At 25.7% G+C, this 24718-nt stretch overlaps 1 protein-coding gene and 1 pseudogene across 1 annotated transcript; both read left to right on the top strand.

Moving 5' to 3' along the window:
• Nucleotides 1-9208, top strand: LOC145973261 (aminopeptidase N-like). The gene is made up of 10 exons (XM_083102520.1): nucleotides 1-458; nucleotides 604-787; nucleotides 2388-2535; nucleotides 3932-4013; nucleotides 5376-5737; nucleotides 6085-6362; nucleotides 7231-7409; nucleotides 7574-7933; nucleotides 8023-8092; nucleotides 8873-9208. The coding sequence occupies exons 1-10, from the start codon at nucleotides 1-3 to the stop codon at nucleotides 8996-8998; spliced, it is 2247 nt and encodes a 748-aa protein (XP_082958646.1). The 3' UTR covers nucleotides 8999-9208.
• Nucleotides 9209-11252: 2044 nt separating this feature from the next.
• LOC145973260 (aminopeptidase N-like) lies at nucleotides 11253-23746 on the top strand (annotated as a pseudogene).
• Nucleotides 23747-24718: the final 972 nt, after the last annotated feature.

The raw sequence follows: 24718 nt of genomic DNA, 5'->3' as shown, positions 1-24718 counted from the left end.
ATGGGTATCCCAACAAGAGAGCAGCAATTATTTCCGTTTTGGAACAAGTCAAAATCAAAAATTACTTTTGATATTTCCATAAAGCATCATCGAATTTATAAAGCTTTGTCGAATATGCCGATAGGAGAATCGTCTGAACTGTTATATGATGAAACATGGACACATTTTAACAAAACTGTTTTGAATTCTATAGATGATATAGCATTTGTGGTGTTTGATTTTCATCGATTCAAAATGACTGATACCATTAGCATGTGGTGCAGACCGCAATTGATACCGTATATAAAATTTGCGTCATATATTATTAAAAGTATTACTATGTACTTGAGAAATTATTGGAATAATTCGAAGAGTTTCCTTGAGTGGACTACTGTTTTATCTGAGAGCAAAGTAGATCATATCGCAATCCCGAATTTACAAGATGAAGTCAAACATATTTTGGGATTCGTCTTTCACAGGTAATATACACATATAATTAAAAATAGATATATATTATATAATAATTTAATAATAATCTAATGTATTTAAATAAAAATTTATATTAATATATCTAAAATTTTTCATACATTTATACAGCATACATATTAGTATAATAATTTTTAGAGAAACAGATATCATGTATAATGAAGAATTGGATACTATAGCACGCAAAATGATAATTGCACCCTCAATAGTACGTAAGATGATACAAAAATATGTTGGCAATCTGTTCAATCCATTTTATTGGTTTCATGTATGGTTAAATGAAGGCTTTAATGTATTTTTCCAAGTATATATTATCGATGAGGTAATTTTATCTTTAATTCTATTTTTGAAAATGCAGTCAAAGTAATTAATAGTACAACAATGTATACAGAAAATTCTTAAATATTTGCGTAAATTTTTTTGGATATTTTTTCAATTGAAAAATATGCTAATTCGAATGTAAAACTTTAGAGAAAGACACCAGACTCGAATCGTCTTGGCCTTGCCATATGTTGTCAAAGTCACTGTCTTGAGTAACATTCAAAAGATTTTAGTCGTCGCTCGTTGTTTATTAAAAAGTTATTAACAAAAAGAATTTCCACGAATTATATGCAACATGCGATTATATGAATTCCTAAGCAATGTTGATTTGACTTCTAAGTAAGTCAAGGTTATTTTAATTTTCTATGTTGTATATACGCTTTTGTTAATAACTTTTTAATAAGCAACGAGTGACGGCTAAAATCTTTCGAATGTTACTCAGGACAGTAACTTTGACAACATATGTCAAGGTCAAGACGATTCGACCCTGGTGTCTTTTTCTAAAGTTTTACCAAAACTAACATTATTAACACAAATTTTAATTTTATAACAAATAGGAGTCAGACGCGAATAGGAGTGCGCCATACGCTTGGCCGAAACATGGTGTTAATAATTATTAGTAATAGATATTTGTAAGCAAAATGAGAAATATCGAGGTAGAAGTATAAAGTCTGAATAGCTTAGTCGGAGGTAAGAGCAATCGTCCGACAAGCGAAAAATTCGGGTTCGATTCTCGATCCAACTTCGCCCAGTCATTCTTCTCCCCGATGTTTCCTTAGAAGTGTAAAGAGGGATTTATGAAAAATCTCGGATTTTTTTTAAAACTTAATTGTACATTTGGTATATGGATCAAGAAAAATTTGTGCGCCATATACAATTAATCAATTTCATCGAAAAATTAATTTTCAAAAAATTATCATATATAATATACTATCATATATAACACTATACGCGTCTGGCTCTTCTTTGCTGTGAAATTTAAATTTGTGTTATTCATATTGTTATTTATATAAAGCCTTTTAATCCTTAATTGTTAAAATTATTAAAGAGGAATTTCTAACCTAAAATTATTAAACAAAAATCTTATAAATTTATTTTTTATGTAGTTATAAGAACATTTACTTTTTTTAAATCATGACCATAGACGTATAATATATAGACTACGCATTCCCACTCTCTCCATTGTTTTGGCAACGTCAAATTTTAGAAAGAGAGAGCTTATTTTTATGACAGTTTCTTCTTTGTCTAACGACGCGTGATGGGGGAGAGAAATCGATCAAGACATATGTCAAATGTAGTGTTATGGTACCATATTAAATTTTTGCCCCACTCTTGTTATTGATAGATAGAGAAACTCACACCTCGAAACCATGTTATCTCCTTCTCAAATTTGTTCAACTTTTTAGCCAAACGCGAAGTCTATGTATTCTACGTCTATGACCATGACACACTTAAATATAAAAACACGCTTTGCTATAGTTTCAAACTTTATAATGTACAAAATATATAAAATTATGTTTAGCATCGATTGATTATAATTTTTTATATGTGTCTTAACAACTTCTTTTTCTCGATTAATTTTACTCGAATTATACTTCTAGACTGTGCCAGATTTTCGGATGATGAATTTGTTTATAGTTCAAATTCAACATGAATTACTTGATCTCAATACTTATGTCAATTTAAGTTCTATAGAATATGAAGACGATATTAAAAATTATCTATACATTTTTCTTTCTCGTGTTAAAGGTATGTACATATAACATTGTATAAATAAACAAATAAGCTATAATTCAATATTATAAAGAAATCAATATCATAAAGAAGAATGAATATCAGAAGAATCAATTATAAACAAAGTTATTTGTAATTTGCAACTTATTTATTTACTATTTATTTATATTATTTACTTATTTATTATTATTTTATTATAATATTTTATTACAAATTAATTCTTGCTATGACAATAAGAAAATAATATCAAAATCTTAAGACCTATTTCCTTATATTGTTTCCAATTATAACATGTTACAATTGCACATGTTACAATTGCGAAAAATATGAAAAGACATAAATATGATTTTGTATAATGATTTAATTTATTAAATTTAAATATATTTAATTATAAACAGATTCTTCCTACACATATTCGAACAATTGTAATTACTGTATTTCAGAAACTAGGCTTTATTTTTTGAATATGTAAATAGTTCATTAATGTCAATATTATTCAATTATTTTATTGTGCGGTAATTCATTTCCATAAAGTTTACTTCTATTATAATTTTCTTATCAGTATAGCATTTTGATTGAGAATGTGTTCAATATCTTGCATAAAATATGTTTTTTTTTTTTAAATACGTTTATGGGCATCGTGGCACTTGTCATGATTATGCCTATAATGAACTAAATTGAATGCTATATCTACATAATAGAAGACTTTCTTTTTGGTCTCACATTTTTACATAAAGTTATAAATGATTGCACTGATTGTTTCGATAACTTAATGTTACTCAATTGGCATATTCTGAATGCATCTCAGCTGAGCTTGTTTTTTCATGGGTGTTTTATCGAAATGCCTGTATATGGTAGATATACGTCTACTAATAGTTTGTCAACAAAAAGATATTCAGATAAGATTGATTTTTTTTATTCAAACGCTCATTCCCTTTAATAAACAGCCGATTCGATATCTTAGTTATATAGTATATATAAACAAAATAATTAAAAATTATCGTACATTTTTTTATGTCTGTTTTCACTTTTTCTTATTTTATTTTTTTCCTTTTTAATTTTTAATCATGTTATATATGTATTGTTTACCTCTCTTTTTTCTTATATCTTTTATTTTTTTATGATGTAATGCTATCACTATCACGACCAAAAAGAATTTGAGGTAAATGAAATTTATCAAATTTATCTAATCGTTTATACTTTCTATCTGTTATAATTATTATATTTTTTTGCTTGTTTTTCATTGAAATATACTAAATATTTTTTTAACTTTTGTTAGATAGGTTTAAATACGCAAACTTTGTTACTTAATTTTAATTTCAGATTTATTTATGTAACGAACTTATAAGCAATGCACAATAGGAGCATTTTAAATATATTATAAATTATTTTTTTATTTGTATCATTATAGGCTCCATCATATGGCGCATGTTAGAACGAACATTGTCGCGTAGTATATTTTCAAAAACTATCAACATATATTTGAACAACCAGTGAGTATAATATATTGTAATATAATAATATAAATACATCGTAGTAAAAAAGAAAACCCAAATATACAGAGTGATTCATTTTAATCTTAACAGAGAAATATTTCGAAAATATGCAATTTTACAAAAAAACTTTCCAAATAAAAGTTGTATGGTATAGAGGGGGACGTACAATGGTGACTTTCATTTGACCTTGAGATGTCTACTTAAGGTCAGATGAAGGTCAACTTAAGTTTTTTAAATAGAAGTCCCTATTTTTTATTATTTATTCTTGTAGCTTATCTCGAGAGCTTTCCAAAACACTATAATAAAGTATTTCTTCATTGAGTACTTTTCGAGTTATGAGGCTTGAAATAATTTCTTAATTTTACATAAACCATAAAATATCTAATAAAATATTTATTTTCCGATTATCTTACCTTAATACTTTTATGTACAAAATAATGAGAGGAATCAATTGGTGTAAAGGAAAAACATGGTTGTATTTAAGAAAATATGTAATTGTTAATTGCAATTTACATATTTTTTCTTCGAAACAATTGCTTAATGAAGAAATACTTTATTATAGTATTTTGGAAAGCTCTCGAGATAAACTACAAGAATGAATAATAAAAAATAGGGCCTTCCATTTAAAAAACTTAAGTTGACCTTCATCTGACCTTAGTAGACGTCTCAAGGTCAAATGAAGGTTACCATTGTACGTCCCTCTCTATACCATACAACTTTTATTTGGAAAGTTTTTTTGTAAAATTGCATATTTTCGAAACATTTCTCTGTTAAGATTAAAATGAATCACCCTGTTTAATAAATTTGACAATATGTTTTCTTTCTTTATTGTTTAAAAGAGATACATATTTGAAGAGTCTCAGATTTCCGCTGTTATTTTTATTTATGAATGTTTCTTGAATGAATTTCAACTTGAGTTTTTCTTAAGAAGTAAAGTACAGTTTAATCATTTTTAAATTACAAACTGTGTAATGCAAATTATGTAATATTTCAAATGCAAATTATATAATATTTCAAAAACCAAGTAACATACAAACGTATGGATAGTATAAAATTTGAAAATGAAAGTGAAAAAAGATAATGAAAAAAAAATTTTCAAATGTGACCATTTTTGACGGTTATACTTATTTGAAGTTTTGCGAAAATTTGACATTAAATTACCTATGCAATAATTTTGTTGACGAGTGTATTAAATATTAAATTATATTTTAAAATTAAAAAATTTCTATATTTCTATGAAACTTACATTATAACATTAAAATGTGTAACTATAAATAACGCAAATTATGATTTTCTTTTACGATGCTGATCAATTATACACAATGTTTAATATTATTGCCACAATGTTAAATCTTATAGACATGTTAAGCCTTTGGAAACAACTTCCGATAATTTATGGAATGTTATACAAACCATCATAGATGAATTAGATTATAAGTATCAGTTTAATGTAAAAAGTATGATATATTCGTGGGTTATGCAGACATGTTTTCCCACATTGGAGGTGATGCGAAATTATTCTAATAATATTGTAACTATATCAGCACAATTTCACAACAAGTCGGATGAGAAACAATATTATATACCTATTACTTATACTACGGAATCGAAGTCCAGTTTTATCATAACTTGGTCAAATATTTGGTTAACACCATCGAATTCAAAAATTGAACTCTTTGTTGAGAAAGATCAATGGATCATTTTAAACTTACAACAAGCTGGTAAACAATGAATGATAAACTTTTCTATTATCTATTATATTGTATGTATAATTTCAACATTGTGATAATAATCAAACCAAATTAAGTTCAAACAAAATTTCTAGCATTAAAGTTTTTCAAAATTATTGAATTATCATATGTAAGGTTTTAATTAAAAACAGTGAAGAAACATGTCAAATCTAACACACACACACATATAAAGATAGTAAATAAATAAATAGAAAACATCTTTAAATATAATAATACATTTAATATCAAAATATCTTTAACATTTTAAAATATGTTAAATCAATATATGTAATTTCAAAGTACCTAATAATCGATAAAAGCAATTTGTTTTATAATAGGATACTATCGTGTCAATTATGAAACTGAGAATTGGCGAAAAATTGCGCGATATTTAAATTCTGAAGAATACAGAAATATACATGTTCTCAATCGAGCGCAAATCATCGATGACGCATTTCATTTTGCGATAGAGAAGAAACTTGAATTCTCCGTATTTTGGGAACTCGTTAATTATTTGCGAAAAGAGGAAGATTATATAACATGGTATCCTATGATCAAAGCTTTTGAATTTATGTCGAATATCTTCGCATTCTTTGAATTTTATCCTCAATTCAAGGTAAACACAAAATCTAGAAATTTTCTATTGAGCCAATGCATAATACAAATCATAATCGTGATTTCATATATCGATATACCGATAGTGAAATAAATTTTTAAAAATTAGATTCATGTAGAGAATTGAAAAAAATGAACTTAATGATATAGTTTCTTCTTCGCTAACAAAACTCAACAATTTAATTTCAAGAGACGCTTAGTTTTTAAATTTAATAATTACAAAACGTAATAAAAAGGAAGACCGTGGCGCAGGATGTTAGAGCGTAAAGAACATAGAAATAATAATAAAAGCTCTAAGAGACATAATATATTAATAATCAGTTAGGTATAAATATACAAAAATATGTCTGAAAAAATTGATTCGATTGAAAAAAGAAAATAATACATACGTACATTTCAATCTTTTCACGATTTCCTTTTCAATGTTCGGAATGTCGTTAGAAAATAAATAATTAATAATTACATTTTTTAAATTTTGAATTTTTCGAATTGCTATTTCCTTGTAATATTAATATTGTGAAATTTATAGTATAAATAATATAAATTATACTTAATTTTAGAAAATTATAGAATACAATTACAATTATTTGCTTTATATTAATTTTCTTCGGTTATAAAATATTTGTGGCGATATTAGAAACTTCATAAAATATTTTATACAAATTGACTTAAATTTTTAATTTTATCACATTCTATATAACACATATTAATCTATTTGTAAATATCTGTTTTATAAGAAATGAGTATTTACAAATTTGAAATTTTTAAAACCGATATTTGTACGTGATATGTACATTTAAGACATATTTATATATAACATCGAAAAAAGAAGATATGAAAAAAATTTAAATAAAATGATGCTTTTTTAGGAAGTGCGAAAGCCGCTTGAATTAGAATGGAATTTGTTCAGCAAAGATAGCTATGATGAGCATACTGAATGTTTAAAGCAAGAACTCGCAAAGTGGAAATGTCTTATGAATGATTACATATGCAAAGAGACGGCATATGAACAATTGAAATGGAATCTGATAAATCCTATAAGAAACAAGTAATTCTTCTTATAATACTTGATTTTTTATAGAGTTATTTTTTATATGTGCATGTTTGAGAAATTAATTATGATTTGCGTCAAAAATTATTTATGTAATACTAGAACAATTAGCACAATTTCGCTAGAATATTTTTACTTATTTTCTGAATTTTCTTCTGTAGACTTTCGCCTGGATGGAAGAGGTGGACATATTGTAATGGTTTGAAAACGCCAGATCATAATATATGGATTAAAAGTTTTAATTTTTCCATGAAAGAGATTGATTACACAATTTTAGAGTGTTTAGCTTACAGTGAAAGTTTTATAATTATATTCAATTATATAGAGGAAAAATTACCAGCTAGTTTTGAAACATTTCGACATAATTTTATGAACAATTTTCTATCTTATAATCAATCCAAATCGGTAGAGAAAACTGAAACCTTATGTGCTAATATTTTTCGTTTTACTCTTGCCAAAAATACTAAATATATGCTTAAAGATATATTAAAATATATCAGAAAATTTATAATTTATTACGGGTAACAATTCATATTTCATAATTCAAAGTACATAGCTACGAAAGTTTACTGTACATATTAATTATAAATATACTATTTTGTTCTGATAGGAAAATCAATGAGGTGGCGGTATTAATTGTTATAATTAACAATGTGTATTCTGAGGAACAATTGGGCGAGGTAATTTTAATGAATCAAAGTTCGATATTTATCGTTAAATTTTTATTATAAAATTTATTTTTTACAATATGTTGTTTGAAGATCGATGTTACACACATTTTTGCTAGGTAGAAGTGCTAAAATTGAATTTTTTGATAGTAAACGTATGTTTGCAAATTCATAATTTTAACACGATCCGAAAATAATACTTTCATATTGTTCAGAGCCTTGCTAGAGATGTTAAATTTTTGATAGAATCAACAGAAACATAGTCCGACATTGCCATGCATACAACGACAAATAAGCTCATTTTGAGCAATTGTTGTTTGAAACATTTTTTGAAAAAAAAAAGAACAAAACAATAATTTCAAAATAAAAATATAACAAAACACTTCTATTGCACTTCCTTTGCCGCTCAATCAGTGTATAGGAAAATAGGTCTCATAAATCGACAGCCCGTGCAGGACTTTAGTATGCACCTACCACGCAACGTTTGATAGGTTGTCTTCATTAAAACGCTAGACTGAAAGTATTATTTTTTTATTTGCTATCGCATTGAAACTATACATTTGCGAATATAAGTTTATTATCAAAAAAATGTTCAATATTAGCTCTCGTACCTACCATAGAAGTTTGTAACAACGAATAAAACACACAATTTGTATATGTTATATATTTTATATACAATCTTCTACATATTTTGTTTTATAATTCTGTCAATAATGAAACTTTGATTGTATAATAATGCGATAACATTTACGAAATCATTTACTGATGATAACTTAAAATAATCTTTTTTAGATAAAAGAATTCATTAAAAAGGAGGTTGAACAATCAATTCTTTCGGATGTTGAACGTAAAATAGAAACACGCTGGTCAGAGATTGAAAAACAGACAATATTTCTTCAATCTTTAATCATTGATTAAAAATATAAAGATCTATAACGCGATAAACTATTTGGAAACCGAAAATGTAGCATAATTGTTTTAAGATATATGAATTGATGTATGTAACCGCTATTATATGTTAATCACTATTTTCATATAATTGTTAATAATTCTTTAATTGTTTTTAATTATATTTTAAGTTATTTATACATATGTTGGTCTTTTTATAAGATTTAATATTTATATAGATAGTTACGAATTATATTTACGTAATATTTATTATAAATACATATATGTATATACACACACACACACACATATATATATATATATATACATATTATAATAAGTATTACATATTTATACGTATTTGTAATATTATGTACTTATAATAAATATTTATATATACATGTATGTATTTATCATAAATATTATTATATACATATACATATACATTTATGACATTAATTTAATATTCTTAAATATATATGTTTACTTAACATTATAATTCGGATGTATTAATTAAATTAGCAAGTATGTGTATTAAATTTAAAATATATAGATTGAAAATATATAGAAAATATAAAACTTGATACTTTTATTACTCGCTATTATAATAATAATTACCTTTACAATTTTTAATTAATCCAAAAACGAAAAGTAGATAAATAATTACACTTTATAATCTTTGTAAATGATCTTCTTCTTAATCTATGCTTATACATATAATACGAAAACATTTAGCATTATATAAGCAGTTCAATTAAATATGTCATTAATACTGCATTTATCATGTATTTTTCAATAATCGACCAAAACACTTATTCGATACCAACGAATTCAAAGTTGTGTGTTTAATTCATTATGAATATTGATAATCTGTGAAGAGAGAAAATGTTTCTTGATCTTTAAACCTATAAATTTCAATCTTCAATCAAAATAGATCAAATCGAAAAACAACGAATATTCCTTACATCTTTGAAATAAAAAAGTTATCAACGAAGAGTGGAGAAATGTAAATTAAGATTTCTTTAATTTTTCTTTTTTCTTTGCTATGAAGGAACACGGCCAAGTAAGTATAACATCAAAATAAACAGCTATTTTGCAGACCCGTTTATTGCTCATAAAATTAAAATAAGAAATAATATAGAATAGAATTAATTTTTTATAAACAATATAAGCAATTAATTTTTATATCATATATTAAATAAAGATGCTCATTATCTTGTTTTTGTAACCGTTTATCATTTGTAATCGCCATAATAAAGAAATACCTGTATATAATCGAATGATGTAATTCCAAATTTTGTAATTCACAATTGAACTTTCCGCAATTAAAGAAATAATATTATAAACATCCCGGAGTATCATAGCAAGAGAAATATCGTTTTCCGAATTAATGAATATGTCAATGTATGGGACAAATATTTCAACCATTACATTAACATTCCGATTGTCGCTCATTTTTCGAACATGCAAAAAAGGTTAATATATGAACTCAACATATTTCCCATAATTTTATTTCTAAATAGCCTTAGAGGTATATATATAGAGTCCGATAAATTAAAATGCTCGGAAACTTTATTCGATGATATCGTGTGTTCCGTTTTACGATATTTTATATTTGTTAGCTTTTTCATGATGCATTCTTCGCTCTTTTAGTAGAAGATAATATGTATAAATTTATTCGCAATATTAATATAATTTTTGTTATTCTCTTCTCACATAGTCGATAAGTGATCTCATAATATTGGTATAAATTTATCGACGTTCATAAAGCTATTTTGAAAATTCATAGTACATATTTCAGAGCCATAACTGCATAAAAAATAACAGCAGTAAACACCTACAAGTTGAAACAAATATTATATTTATTAAAAACTTCGTAACTAAATTTGGTAATTATGCATAAAAAGGGCCCACCTTCGCACAAATGTGTTATTGACGTATGTTGTGAAGATATTATCCCTGATTAACATTCTGAAGGTTTTAGCCGGCGGTCGTTCTTTATTCAAAAGTTATTAACAAATAAATGTGAGAAATATTGACATAAACATTCTACTTTATTTGTTCATCGATTTGTTTTATTTTTAAATATGTTATAGGGGAGATCTTCCCGAGTAATTTCGTATATATATATAAGGGTCGGACTCAAATAGCTTTGGAGATATAGACTGAAAAAGGATAAAAATAATAAATACAAAAATAAGGTAAACCTTTGGAAAACTCACCTATATGAAATAATAGGTAAGAATACCCAATTTCTACGTATTTTTACCTCCTGAACACGAATATGAAACTTAAAAATGGCGGTCAAACTCGCAAGTCGGAGAAAAACGCAAAAAAAGGTAAATTAAAGGTAAATAAAAAAAAGGTAATCAATTTAAATTTATATAGAATTTAATACAATTTAATACAATTAAGAAATATTCGGTAAGCAAGGTAGACCTCGCTTTACAACTTACAGCATAAATACTTTAATAATTTTTGAATAAAGAATGACCGCCGGCTAAAACCTTCAGAATATTAATTAGAGATAAGACCTTAACAACATATGTCAATGACACATTTGTGCGAGGGTGGGCCCTTTTATGCATAATTATCCTAAATTCTATTGCGTCATAAAGTGAAATTCTCTATCAAATGTTATCGAGCATTTTCAGCATTCCAACATCTTATATTAAATCATTCTACAATTCTTGCGTACTAGAAAGGAAGATGTGAAGACTTATTTACTGTGTCAATATTGTTTTCTATGCATTAATATAAAAAAATTTCTCTATTTATTGCTTAGTCGTTTCACTGTTAAAAATAAACCATTTAGAAATTCGAAAAATTAAATAAACATATTTTTTAAGCAAGGGAATATTTATACTATTATTTGCAATCATTTTATTATTACTTAGTTGTTCTGAGTTAAAAGCAGAAAATGTGCAATTAAAATTTATTAAAAATTTTACTGACATTTAAATCATTCCGTCAATGTTATGATTAACTGTATATTGCTTTATATTATAACGACTAATTGATTTGTAATCGAAATTTTATAAATCTATCTTGTGGCTACTATGATGATGCATGATGAAAGCTATCCCTAATTTCTATAATTAATAATTTAGAATCAATTCTATGTGAAAAAAATGGATTTTCAGCCTCTATAGCGATTAAATGATCGAATATATTAATTTGCGTACAAATTAATGCCAAATAGGAAATATAGTGTAAAATATTTTAATGATATGGATATTTTAATGACATCTCTTACGATACGATATGAACAATGCTTTTTTATTTATTTTACATTCTTAAACTTAGTTAAATTAAATTCTGGAATTTTCTAAAAAAGATAGATATAATATATAAAATACAGAATATTTTTATCTTATATATCGAGTGTACACGCGATTTCTCAATTAATTTTATCTTGCAAACGTTCCAGAAAAATCATCGTTATAAATAAAAACTTTAAATATGAAAACGGAATACAAAGAATGTATACAAAAAGACAACATATAAAAACAAATATATGCATATTAATTTTTATCGATAAGTAAAATATTCCTATGTTATATACACATACAATCAAGGTGTGTGTAAAATATTTACAAGACGCGCGCGCACACACACACACACACATACACAATGTATCTTGTATATTTACTATCAGGTATGCCGACAGTGCCGTCAGTTTATAACAGTCTTTTGAAGCGATAAGATTGCTATTGAATGTTTATTTGGAATTAAACTTAACTTAAACGTCTGGTTCAACAAGTAGAGTAAGACTTTATATAAATTAATTTACTTAAATAAATTTACAATAAAATATTTATAAATCTCCTTTTCTTTGAATGTATATATACAAAAATACGTTGAATAATAAGGCAGTTATTTTGCTTCTTAAACGAGATATTCCTTTTCAAAAGACATGTTTCTATATTGCAATTATTATTTTTATTTTCTATAAATAATGTAGCTAATAAGAAGATATTTAAAAGTATATTGTAATAACATCATTTAATCATATTTTAATATTGAAAATATGAAATCTCTCTAAGCCAAGTATTTATTGACGTTATAATATTATTATATGCGTTTAAATTTACACACACCATAGCTATAAAATTATATTAAAAATATTTAATGTTATCTGTATTTTGTTTTTAAAATATTTTTTTTATAATGAATGCCTAAAGCCAATGTTTCTCAAAAATTCTCTCCTAATGTTACTTAAATAGAACATTTTTAATTAAATATGTAATGAACGTGAATGACGAACGAGCAGTAGATTAATATTTTGTCCGAAAAAATGAAAGTGACATGACATATACTAATATCGTCTTTTTTTCATATTTGATCCGAATTGTTATATCAATTAAGTTTCAAATAAACTTTATTTTGGTACATGTTTATTGTTCGTTCGTTTTTAATACATCTCTTACTTAATATTAGGAGAGACATATAAACTTTGAAGATAACATGTTAGTAAACATACAATCCACTCATAATATCCGGCTATATTGAGAATATCTCTCCATTTCTCATATATTTTAATGCTTCTATAAATTTAATATGTATATGTAAGGAAGAAATTAAAGTTTTTAAAACTTGTTATATATATATCATAGAATACTAGAATATGAAGAACACAGAAATATGTAATTGCACTAGAAGAAATCATAGAGATGAAACTGAACTTGAAATAAACAAATAAAATTACTGTTTGCTTTGTTTGTTCTTTTCGGAATTATCTAAACATGTTCTTTATGTTTTCCAATATTCATTTTCAAAAAAATTATCTAATATAACATTTCATTAAGTTATAATTACTTTTTATTAATGATTTCTTTTATTTATAAATAAATTGTATTGTGTTGTATCTTTCTTTATATAAATCTTATTTTCTTAAAAATTAATATAAATTTTCTTGAAGCTTTTTTACACAAAAGTCAATTGAATTGCATACTCTGTGTACCTTGTTTCTAATAAGGAAACGTTTTTATAGATATCCGAGTGAAATTTAACATGACATTCATAAAACTATTATTAAGTAGTAGTTTAATATACATTGCTACAATGGCAACAATAATTTCTATTGATAAAACAATTATAGAAAGCGCACGACGCAGCGCATTAATCAATAAATTGTCAAATTATATAATGCCATTACACTATAACATGAAGTTAAGATTAGTCAACGATTATTTCATTTGCGACTGCACAATTACTATTTATATTATTCATGCAACGCAAAATATAAGTTTTCATATGCTGGACCCAATAAATAATGTAAGGACGTGGAAATTAACGCAAAATAACAGTGAAATGAATGTTTGTAAAAACATATCAACAAATTATTATGAAAACAATACATTCGTGTTCAATTGCGAAAATGTCTTGTTGCCTGGAATGTACAATCTATACATAAAGGTTAAAATTCCAATTAATATCGCAAAAAACTCTTTCGGAACTCCGTACATAAACAGAGATCAAGAGTAAGTAAAAAAATATATGAAATCATATGAAATGATATTGAAATAACAAATTGTATCTTTACGCATTCTGCGCTTATAATTGTCTAAAGTTAACCATTATTTAAAGCATATCGTTAAAATGTGGCAGGTGGTTAATCACAACAGGTATCCAATTAAAAGAACAGCAAATATTTCCGTTTTGGAATAAGCCCGAATTAGGAATTACTTTTGATATTTACATAAAGCATCATCGAAAGTACAGAGCTTTGTCGAATATGCCGATACGAACATCTAGACCGGTAGAGGATGATATGGTGTGGACATATTTTAACACGACTGCTTTAATCTCCATAGATAATGTAGCATTTATGGTGTTTGATTTTCATCGGATTAACTTGAATGAGACTGTTAGCATGTGGTGCAGATCGCAACTGATACCGCATGTAAAATTTGCGCTATATGTTATTGAAAATGTTACTATGTACTTGAAAAATTATATATATTGGCATAATTCAGAGAAAGTCGTTGAGGGCACTCTTGTTTCATCTGAGAGTAAAGTGGATCATGTCGCAATCTCGAATTTACAAGACAAAGTCAAAGATATCTTTGGATTCGTCTTTTACAGGTAGTATATGTAATTAAAAATAGATATATATTCTATAATAAGTTAAGGTATTTAATTAAAAAATTATATTATTATCCGAAATTTTTCATACATTTATAAAGTAGACATATTAGTATAATCATTTTTAGAGAAACGGATATCATGTATAATGAAGAATTAGATACTACCGCACGCAAAATGATAATTGCACCTTCAATAGTACGTAAGATAACACAAAAATATATTGGCAATCTATTGTGTCCATCTAATTGGTTTCAATTATGGTTAAACGAAGGTTTTGCTATATTTTTCCAAACAGATATTATCGATAAGGTTATTTTATTTCTTAAATATAAAGAAAATATATTTTCCAAATTTTTTAAGAATTCATAATTCTACACAAAGAAATTTAATAAAAAATAAGGAATGTATGTGTTTATATTTAAATTATTAAGGAAAGAACAAACATTATTTTTAACAGAAGCACTTAATAAAGCCAATTTGTATATATACTTTAAGTCTTTTATTTTTCATTAATTATATTGATTATATTGCATTTAGGCTTTACCAAATTTTCGGATAATGGATTTATTTGTAGTTCAAATTCAACAAGAATTATTCGATTTAAATTCTTATGTCGTTATCAATTGTGCTGTAGAATATGATAGTTGGAGTTACCTGGAAAATTATTTATTTCCTTCTCTTTCTCATTTCAAAGGTATGTAAATAACATTGAATAAATAAATTTTAAACATCTGAAAGTTAATTTCATGAAAAGTTAAATATGTAAATTATAAACAAATGTATTTGTAATTTAACTTTATTATTATTATCATATTTTATTATATTTTGTGCAATGACAGTATTAAAAGAATATGTAAAACTAAAAACTAACTTCTCTTTTTTGTATAGTTTTTATTAAATTACATAATATAATTTTTAAATTATAACTGTAAATATCTATCTACTATTGAAATTAATGTTTTTACATATACTTAATTATTTGCTATATAATTGTTACAATTAGTTGCAAACTTTGTTACAAAATTAGTTTTAATTAAATGCTATTTAAAAACTTATGTATTACGAAAGGTATTTTAAATTATAATTTATTAAATCATTTTTTTTTAATTTCAATAATCATAGGTTCCATTATATGGCGCATGTTAGAACAAATATTATCGCATGACGAATTTTCAAAAGTTCTCAACATATATTTAAAAAATCAGTGAGTATTATATTGTAATGTAATATATGTATGTAAATTGTATAGGAAGAGAAAATCTAAATTTACATATAATAAGTTTGACAATATACATCCTTTTATTATTTAAAAAATATGAATATTTTAAGAGTCACATTTATATCCTGTTATATATTTATAAATTTTTCTCGAATAAATTTCAACTCGAGTTTTTTATACTAAATAAGTGATAGAGATTGATAGTTTCCGAATTATAAACAATTCAAACTAAACAATCTTTGGCGAAACAAGTTTTACCAACATGCGGATAATATAAAAATTACTTTAATTTTTGTAATAAAAATTAAAATAATTAATTATGCATATTAAAATTATATTGTAAAGTTTAAATATTTCTATGTTAGTAATAGTTTAATTTTTTATATATACATAAGTACGAAGAAAATTGTGTAAATTGTTATTTTCTTTTTTATGATGCTGATTATACATAGTGTTTAACATTATTAACATTTACCATCATGTTAAATCTTATAGTTACACTAAGTCTATGGAAAAAACTGCTGATAATTTATGGAATGCCATGCAAAGTGTCATAGATGAATGGGATTCCGAGTATCAGTTTAATGTGGAAAGCACAGTATATTCCTGGGCCATGCAGAAATGTTTCCCCGTGTTGGAGGTGATGCGAAATTATATTCTAATAATATTGTAACTATATCAGTACAATTTCACAACAAGTTGGATGAGAAACAATATTATATACCTATTACTTATACTACGGAATCGAAGTCCAATTTTACCATAACTTGGTCAAATATTTGGTTAACACCATCGAATTCAAAAATTGAACTCTTTCTTGAGAAAGATCAATGGATTATTTTAAATTTACAACAAGCTGGTACAAATTCAATGATAAAGTTATATTTTATTTGCTTATATATATATATATATATATATATATATATATATATATATATCGATTCCTCACAATATTTCCGAAAAAATTATAAGAGTAAGATAGACAAAAATTGAATAATTTATGTGATATTTTAAATTGATAAAAGATTACTTTAAGTTGACAAAATTTTACATAAATCATAAAAAATATCTCGTAAAATATTTATTTTTCGACTCTTACAATTTTTCGATTATTTTATGAATAATTTTATTATTTATCATATATTGTGTATAATGTCAACATTATGATAGCAGTCAAATCAATTTAAGTTTAAAATTTCTTACACATTAAAGTTTTTCAAAATTATTAAATTATCATTATATATAAGGTTTTAAATAAAAATAATAAAGAAACATATAAAATCTAACACATACACACAAACACACACACACGCACACACAAATAAAAAACACAAATATCTTTAAATATAATAATACATTTAATATCGAAATATCTTTAACATCTCGAAATATGTTGAATCAATATATGTAATTTTAAAATATCTATTAATCTACGAAGCAATTTATTTTATAATAGGATACTATCGTATCAATTATGATACCGAGAATTGGCGAAAAATTGCGCGATACTTAAATTCTGAAGAATACAGAAATATACATGTTCTCAATCGAGCGCAAATCATCGATGACGCATTTCATTTCGCAATAGAGAAGAAACTTGAATTCTCCGTATTTTGGGAACTCGTTAATTATTTGCGAAAAGAGAAAGATTATATAGCATGGTTTCCTATGATCAAAGCTTTTGAATTTATGTCGAATATTTTCGCATTCTTTGAATTTTATCCTCAATCCAAGGTAAACACAAAATCTAGAAATTTTCTATTGAGCCAATGCATAATAAAAATCATAATCGTGATTTCATATATCGATATACCGATAGTAAAATAAATCTTTAAAAATTAGATTCATGTAGAGAATTGAAAAAATGAACTTAATGATATAGTTTCTTCTTCGCCAAAAGTAAAAAATCTCATTTCAAAAAAATATGTAAATTTAAAAGGCATGTTTTTTTAAATTTAATAACTACATGTTATAAATTTTGGACTATTTGTATTCGGTTTATCCTATAATACTAATATCGTGTAGAATTTACATTTTAAATAATATAATTTATATTTAATTTTATAAAATTATAGGTTACAATTACAATTATTTACATTATATTTATTTTCTTTCGTTATTAAATATTTATGGCGGATATTAAAACTTGGAAATACTTTGCATAGACTGAATTATATTTTTAATTTTATTCAATTATATACAATACATATTAATCCATTTTTAAATGCTTATTTTTTTAAAGAATTTGTAAATGATTGTTTTATAAAGAAAATTTACAAATTTTTGAAATCGATATTTGTGTGACATGCAGCATATTTAAGTTAGATCAATTAAAAACAGAGGATCGCAAAGCAAATTCATCGACATATCAATATATACAAAGTTGCATCACATCTAAATACATATATTATTGACATATATATATATATATATATATATATATATATATATATATATATATAGGGGAGACCGGACACAAAAGTAACATTTTTTGTATTATACGTCACTAATTAATTATCGTTAGAGATATAAAAAAAAGATTATATGTTAAAAAACTCCATTTATTGCTCTATTACTTGTAACAATTTTATTTTATGTGGTAATGCTGACAATAGATAGAGGTTCAGTCGAATCAATCAAAAATGAATTACAAAATATATATTAATAATTCGTGAGATCTCTTGCCAAATCACTTATCTCATTGCTCCTCGAGATGTCTTATTTTCTATCCCTCGTTGGCTCTCTCACCTGTTCCGGGGCCTCAAATTCCTTCTCTTGTGTGAGGAAGACGATGAGAATTCAGAAAGGGTTGGCCAGACCTCACTTCCTCGATTTTCGTACTTCTCCGATTTCCTTTTTTATTTCCCGATCGGGCAGGTCAATAGGATAGTCGATTCCTCGATGTTGACTGTGCGAGCGCCCCAGAACGAAAGAGGATGAGCAGAGACGAGGCTCTCACACCTCGATCATTATAGATCGATAGGCATGTGCGTCGTATTCGTCGAATATTCGCGTCAAAATGAGGGAAACCTTGCCTTTAAAGGCGGCCGTTCAAATATTATAATTACTTGTTACATACTATACCTATGTTTCCATCTCAAATGATAAATATTTAAAGAATTATTATAGCTTTTCGCAATTACGTTGATTGTTACTTTTATCCTGAGGGCCTGAGACGAAAATAACATAGTCTGGGGATAAAAGTACCAGTTTTTATTTTCGGAATAAGATAAATATGACTTTTTTCAATTTAAGGCAACTTTTATTATAATCTTTTATTAAGCAAGATAACTTTTTTTTTAAATTTGTATTATATTATATTAAAATAAAAAATAAAATAAATATTTAATTTTATCATCTTTGAAAAACTTAAAAGAAATAATCTTCGTTAAGCAAAATAATTATAAGTAATATCATAAAATAATTATACTTAATATCACACTAGTTTTGTACTTTTCTAAGTCTAAATAATAGTTTAATTCTAAATAATAGTGTAAAAATTGTATGATAACTACTTATACAAAACAGATTGGTATCTATTCCGAATCACAATTATGGCATACGTAATAATAATCGCCTTTGGTACAATTATTATGGGACCAGCCCTTACATTCTAAGCATTGAAACATGTTACTTTCGTCCACAGAGGGTCATGTTACTTTTGTCCTCAAACGTATTTTTTAGAATAAAAGTATTACCTAAATATGATACAAGACTTAGCCAAATCAACTATAAAAACTTATGAATACATTTTAGAAGAATGCACCGGCAAATAATTACGCCAATATATACACTTTAATTAGGCATAGATACAAAAAAACTAAAACAAGAAATACTTAGGTGAATAATGCAAATACACTAACTTCACTCCTGCATGTGCAACCGACGCGATCGTTCTACAACAATTAGCTGAAAAGGAAGAGAATCGGGGCGTACGCGTTTGACTATATAGTACAAATTATTCAATATATTGTGTAGTTTAGTAGGAGGCTTGTTACTTTCATGACGCTGTTACCTTTGTCCCCGGTCTCCCCCATGTATATATATATATATATATATATATATATATATATATATAATTATATCACATTTAAATACATTTATTATTGATATATATACAGGGTGAGCCATTTTAATTAACGCACGCAATTATTTCGGAAACAAAGCATTTTAGAGAAAAATGTTTCAGACAAAAGTTTTATGGTTTCGAGGGGGCCATAAGATGATATCATTGGTTTGACCTTGAAGAGTTATTTGAAGGTCACATGAAGGTCACCTTCAATTTCTTAAATGGAACCTACTATTTGTCATTGCATATTCTTGTAGCTTATCTCGAGAGCTTTCCAAAACACTATAATTAAGTACTTTTTTGTTAAGTACTTTTTGAGTTATGAGGCTTGAAATAATTTCTTAATTTTACATAAACCGTAAAATATCTTGTAAAATATTCATTTTTCGATTATCTTACCTTAATACTTTAATGTACAAAATAATGAGAGGAATCAATTGGTGTAAAGAAAACACATAGTTGTTTTTAAGAAAAAATATGGAATTGTTAATTGCAAATTACATATTTTTTCTTCAAAACAACTATGTGTTTTTTTTACACCAGTTGATTCCTCTCATTATTTTGTACGTAAAAGTATTAAGGTAAGATAATCGAAAAATGAATATTTTACAAGATATTTTACGGTTTATGTAAAATTAAGAAATTATTTCAAGCCTCATAACTCAAAAAGTACTTAACGAAAAAGTACTTAATTATAGTGTTTTGGAAAGCTATCGAGATAAGCTACAAGAATATGCAATGATAAATAGTAGGTTCCATTTAAGAAATTGAAGGTGACCTTCATGTGACCTTCAAATAACTCTTCAAGGTCAAACCAATGATACCATCTTATGGCCCCCTCGAAACCAAACAACTTTTGTCTGAAACATTTTTCTCTAAAATGCTTTGTTTCCGAAATAATTGCGTGCGTTTATTAAAATGGCTCACCCTGTATATATATATATATATATATATATATATATATATATATATATATAATTATATCACATTTAAATACATTTATTATTGATATATATACAGGGTGTTTCATTTTAATCCGACCAGTCGAATATCTCGAAAACCAAGCCCGGGAGAGAAAAATATTTCAGACAAAAGTTGTTTGGTTTCGAGGGGGCCATAAGATGGTATCATTGGTTTGACCTTGAAGAGTCATTTGAAGGTCACGTGAAGGTCACTTCAATTTTTTTAAATGGAACACCCTATATATTTTTGCACACTCTTGTAGCTTATTTCGAGAGCTTTCCAAAACACTATAATTAAGTACCTTTTCGTTAATTACTTTTTGAGTTATGAGGGTTGAAATAATTTCTTAATTTTACATAAACCGTAAAATATCTTGTAAAATATTCACTTTTCGATTATCTTACCTTAATACTTTTATGTACAAAATAATGAGAGGAATCAATTGGTGTAAAGAAAACACATAGTTGTTTTTAAGAAAAAATATGGAATTGTTAATTGCAAATTACATATTTTTTCTTCAAAACAACTATGTGTTTTCTTTACACCAATTGATTCCTCTCATTATTTTGTACGTAAAAGTATTAAGGTAAGATAATCGAAAAATGAATATTTTACTAGATATTTTACGGTTTATGTAGAATTAAGAAATTATTTCAAGCCTCATAACTCAAAAAGTACTTAACGAAAAGGTACTTAATTATAGTGTTTTGGAAAGCTCTCGATGTCAGCTACAAGAATGTGCAAAAATATATAGGGTATTCCATTTAAGAAATTTAAGGTGACCTTTATGTGACCCTCAAATGACTGTTCAAGGTCAAATCATTGTCACCATCTTATGGCCCCCTCGAAACCAAACAACTTTTGTCTGAAATATTTTTCTCTCCCGGGCTTGGTTTTCGAGATATTCGACTGGTCGGATTAAAATGAAACACCCTGTATATATATATATCAATATTAAATGTATTTAAATGTGATATAATTTATTTATATCATTATTCAAATAAATGATCGGTTAATATGGATATTGTAGTATATATAGTTGACGCTATAAAATTTTATTAAAATAAACACTTATTAAAATAAAATTTTCTAATAAAAATACCTATACATTTGCACATATATTAAATCTATTTCTGTAAATAAAGTGAAAGAAATAAAAAGATGCTATATTTTTTGCCGAATTTTAGGAAAAATTAAAGCTTGAATTTATAGCATGGAAACTTGAAATAGATTTGTGGCAAACCGAAAATAACGATGATTATTTTACATGTATTTTAAAGCAAGAACTCGCAAAGTGGAAATGTATTATAGTACATCATGTATCATGCAAAACGAAGGCCTTTCAACTGATGCAATAGCATCTAAAAAATCCTAAACAAAAGTAATTCTTTCTATAATACTTGATTCTTTATAGGAATATTTTTTATCTTGTGCATATGTTAGAGAAATTAATTATCACTTATATCAAACATTATTTATGTAATACTAGAACAATTAGCACAATTTCATTAGAAAATATTCTTTTCTGAATTTTTATAGATTTATGCCCGGATGGAAAAGATGGATATATTGTAATGGTTTGCGAGAGGCAGGTCGTTTATGGTATACAGTTTTTGATAATTACATGAAAGAAATGGATCATACAATTTTAGAATGTCTTGCTTACAATAAAAATTCTGAAATCATAATCAATTATTTAGACAAAAAATTACCAGAAATTTATTTACACCATTCTTTTAAACTACCTTTTGATCAAGTTAACTCAACAGAAGCTTTAATTGCTAATACTTTTCTTTCTACTATTGCGAGAAATGCTAAGTTCATGCTTAAAGACATATTAAATAACTTCCAAAAAATAAAATACAGGTAAAAACATTGCTTAATGAACATATACACGTATTGCACACAGCAAAGATATATTATATACATAGGCACATGAAAATTGATTGAATTAATTATAATAAACTTATTGTTTTGTTCTCGTAGATCAGTCAGCAAGATTGCAACATTAATTGTTATAATTAACAATGTGTATTCCGAGATACAATTAGACGAGGCAAATTTTAATGAATCAGAACTCCATACACTTATTATGTCTTATTATAAAACATATTTAATTAAATTTTTTTATATTAAATTTACTCACTATGATATTGTAACATATTTTATATAATCTTCTCCTATAATTCTATTTATAATGATACTTCGAATGTGTGATAATGAGACAATTATAAAATCATTTATTGCTGACAATTGTTAAAATCTTTTTTAGATAAGAAAGTTCACCAGAGACGAGATTAGAGAATCCAGATATCCCTTTGAAACTCTTGATGATATTGAACGCAAGATAGAAACACGATGGTCGGAGATCGAAAGACAAATAAAATATTTTCATTTCTTATTTAGCTATTGAAAAACTAGATTTATAAAACATTGAATTGTTTAGAAGTATCAAAAATATATCATGTTTGAGATAATAATGTTTAAGATAATATTTATAAATTTATATATATACTAAATCACTATAATAAATATCAAATCAGTAATAAATCGGTATATATAACTATTAATAATTTATATAAGCGTTAATAATTTTTAATTGTTCTTAATTACGTGAACGTTTTTAACATTATATTAGCCTTTTGTAATGTCGATTTAGTATTTATATAGATGTTAATTATATTTACGTAAAATATATTGTGTGCGTGTGTGTTTGGTGAATACACACAGCATTTCTTTTTGCATCTCTGATTCAAATTCAAACTCGAAAGTTTATTGTTTGTATCAATTATGTATTTACTATTTTGTTTTTATAAGCCTGTTGATAAGATTGTGGCATTAACTGTTATAATTAACAATATGTGTTGTAAGGGAGATTTGAACGTTTAATTTTAATGAATCAGAATTATATATATATATATATATATATATATACGTATTTATTTGTTAAAAATTTATTATAACGTTTATTTCTTACAATACACGGTGTTTCAAGGTCGATGTTATAAATTCTTATGGAATAGATGGATGTGCTAAAATTGAGTATTTTTTGACAATATATTTATGTTCGCAAATTCGTAATTTCAACGTGACAATACAAAAATGATACTTTGCATATATTAATGCCTTGATAGAAGTGCTAGATTTTTGATAGAATTAACAGAAATTGATGGTCGTTATCGTACATGCAACGATGAAGTAAATCAGTTTGGATAGTTATTGTAATATTTTTTTAAATAAACCAAAATAATAATTAAAAGAAGACATAGAAAAAACATTTCTTGCAGTTCCTCTACCGCTCAGCGAGTAAGAAAAAAGGTCCCAAATAGACTAGCCCATCGCCGGTGCAGGACTCTAATATGCACGTACCATGCAGTAGCGTTGTCTTCATCAAGACACTAGAATGAAA

The sequence above is a fragment of the Camponotus vicinus genome, unplaced genomic scaffold, assembly GCF_025532165.1.
Source record: "Camponotus vicinus isolate PSW18456_S1 unplaced genomic scaffold, iyCamVici1.0 SCAF_6, whole genome shotgun sequence".
NCBI lineage: Eukaryota > Metazoa > Arthropoda > Insecta > Hymenoptera > Formicidae > Camponotus > Camponotus vicinus.
The sequence above is the reverse complement of the archived record's forward strand: the minus strand, read 5'-3'. Positions and strand labels throughout refer to the sequence as shown.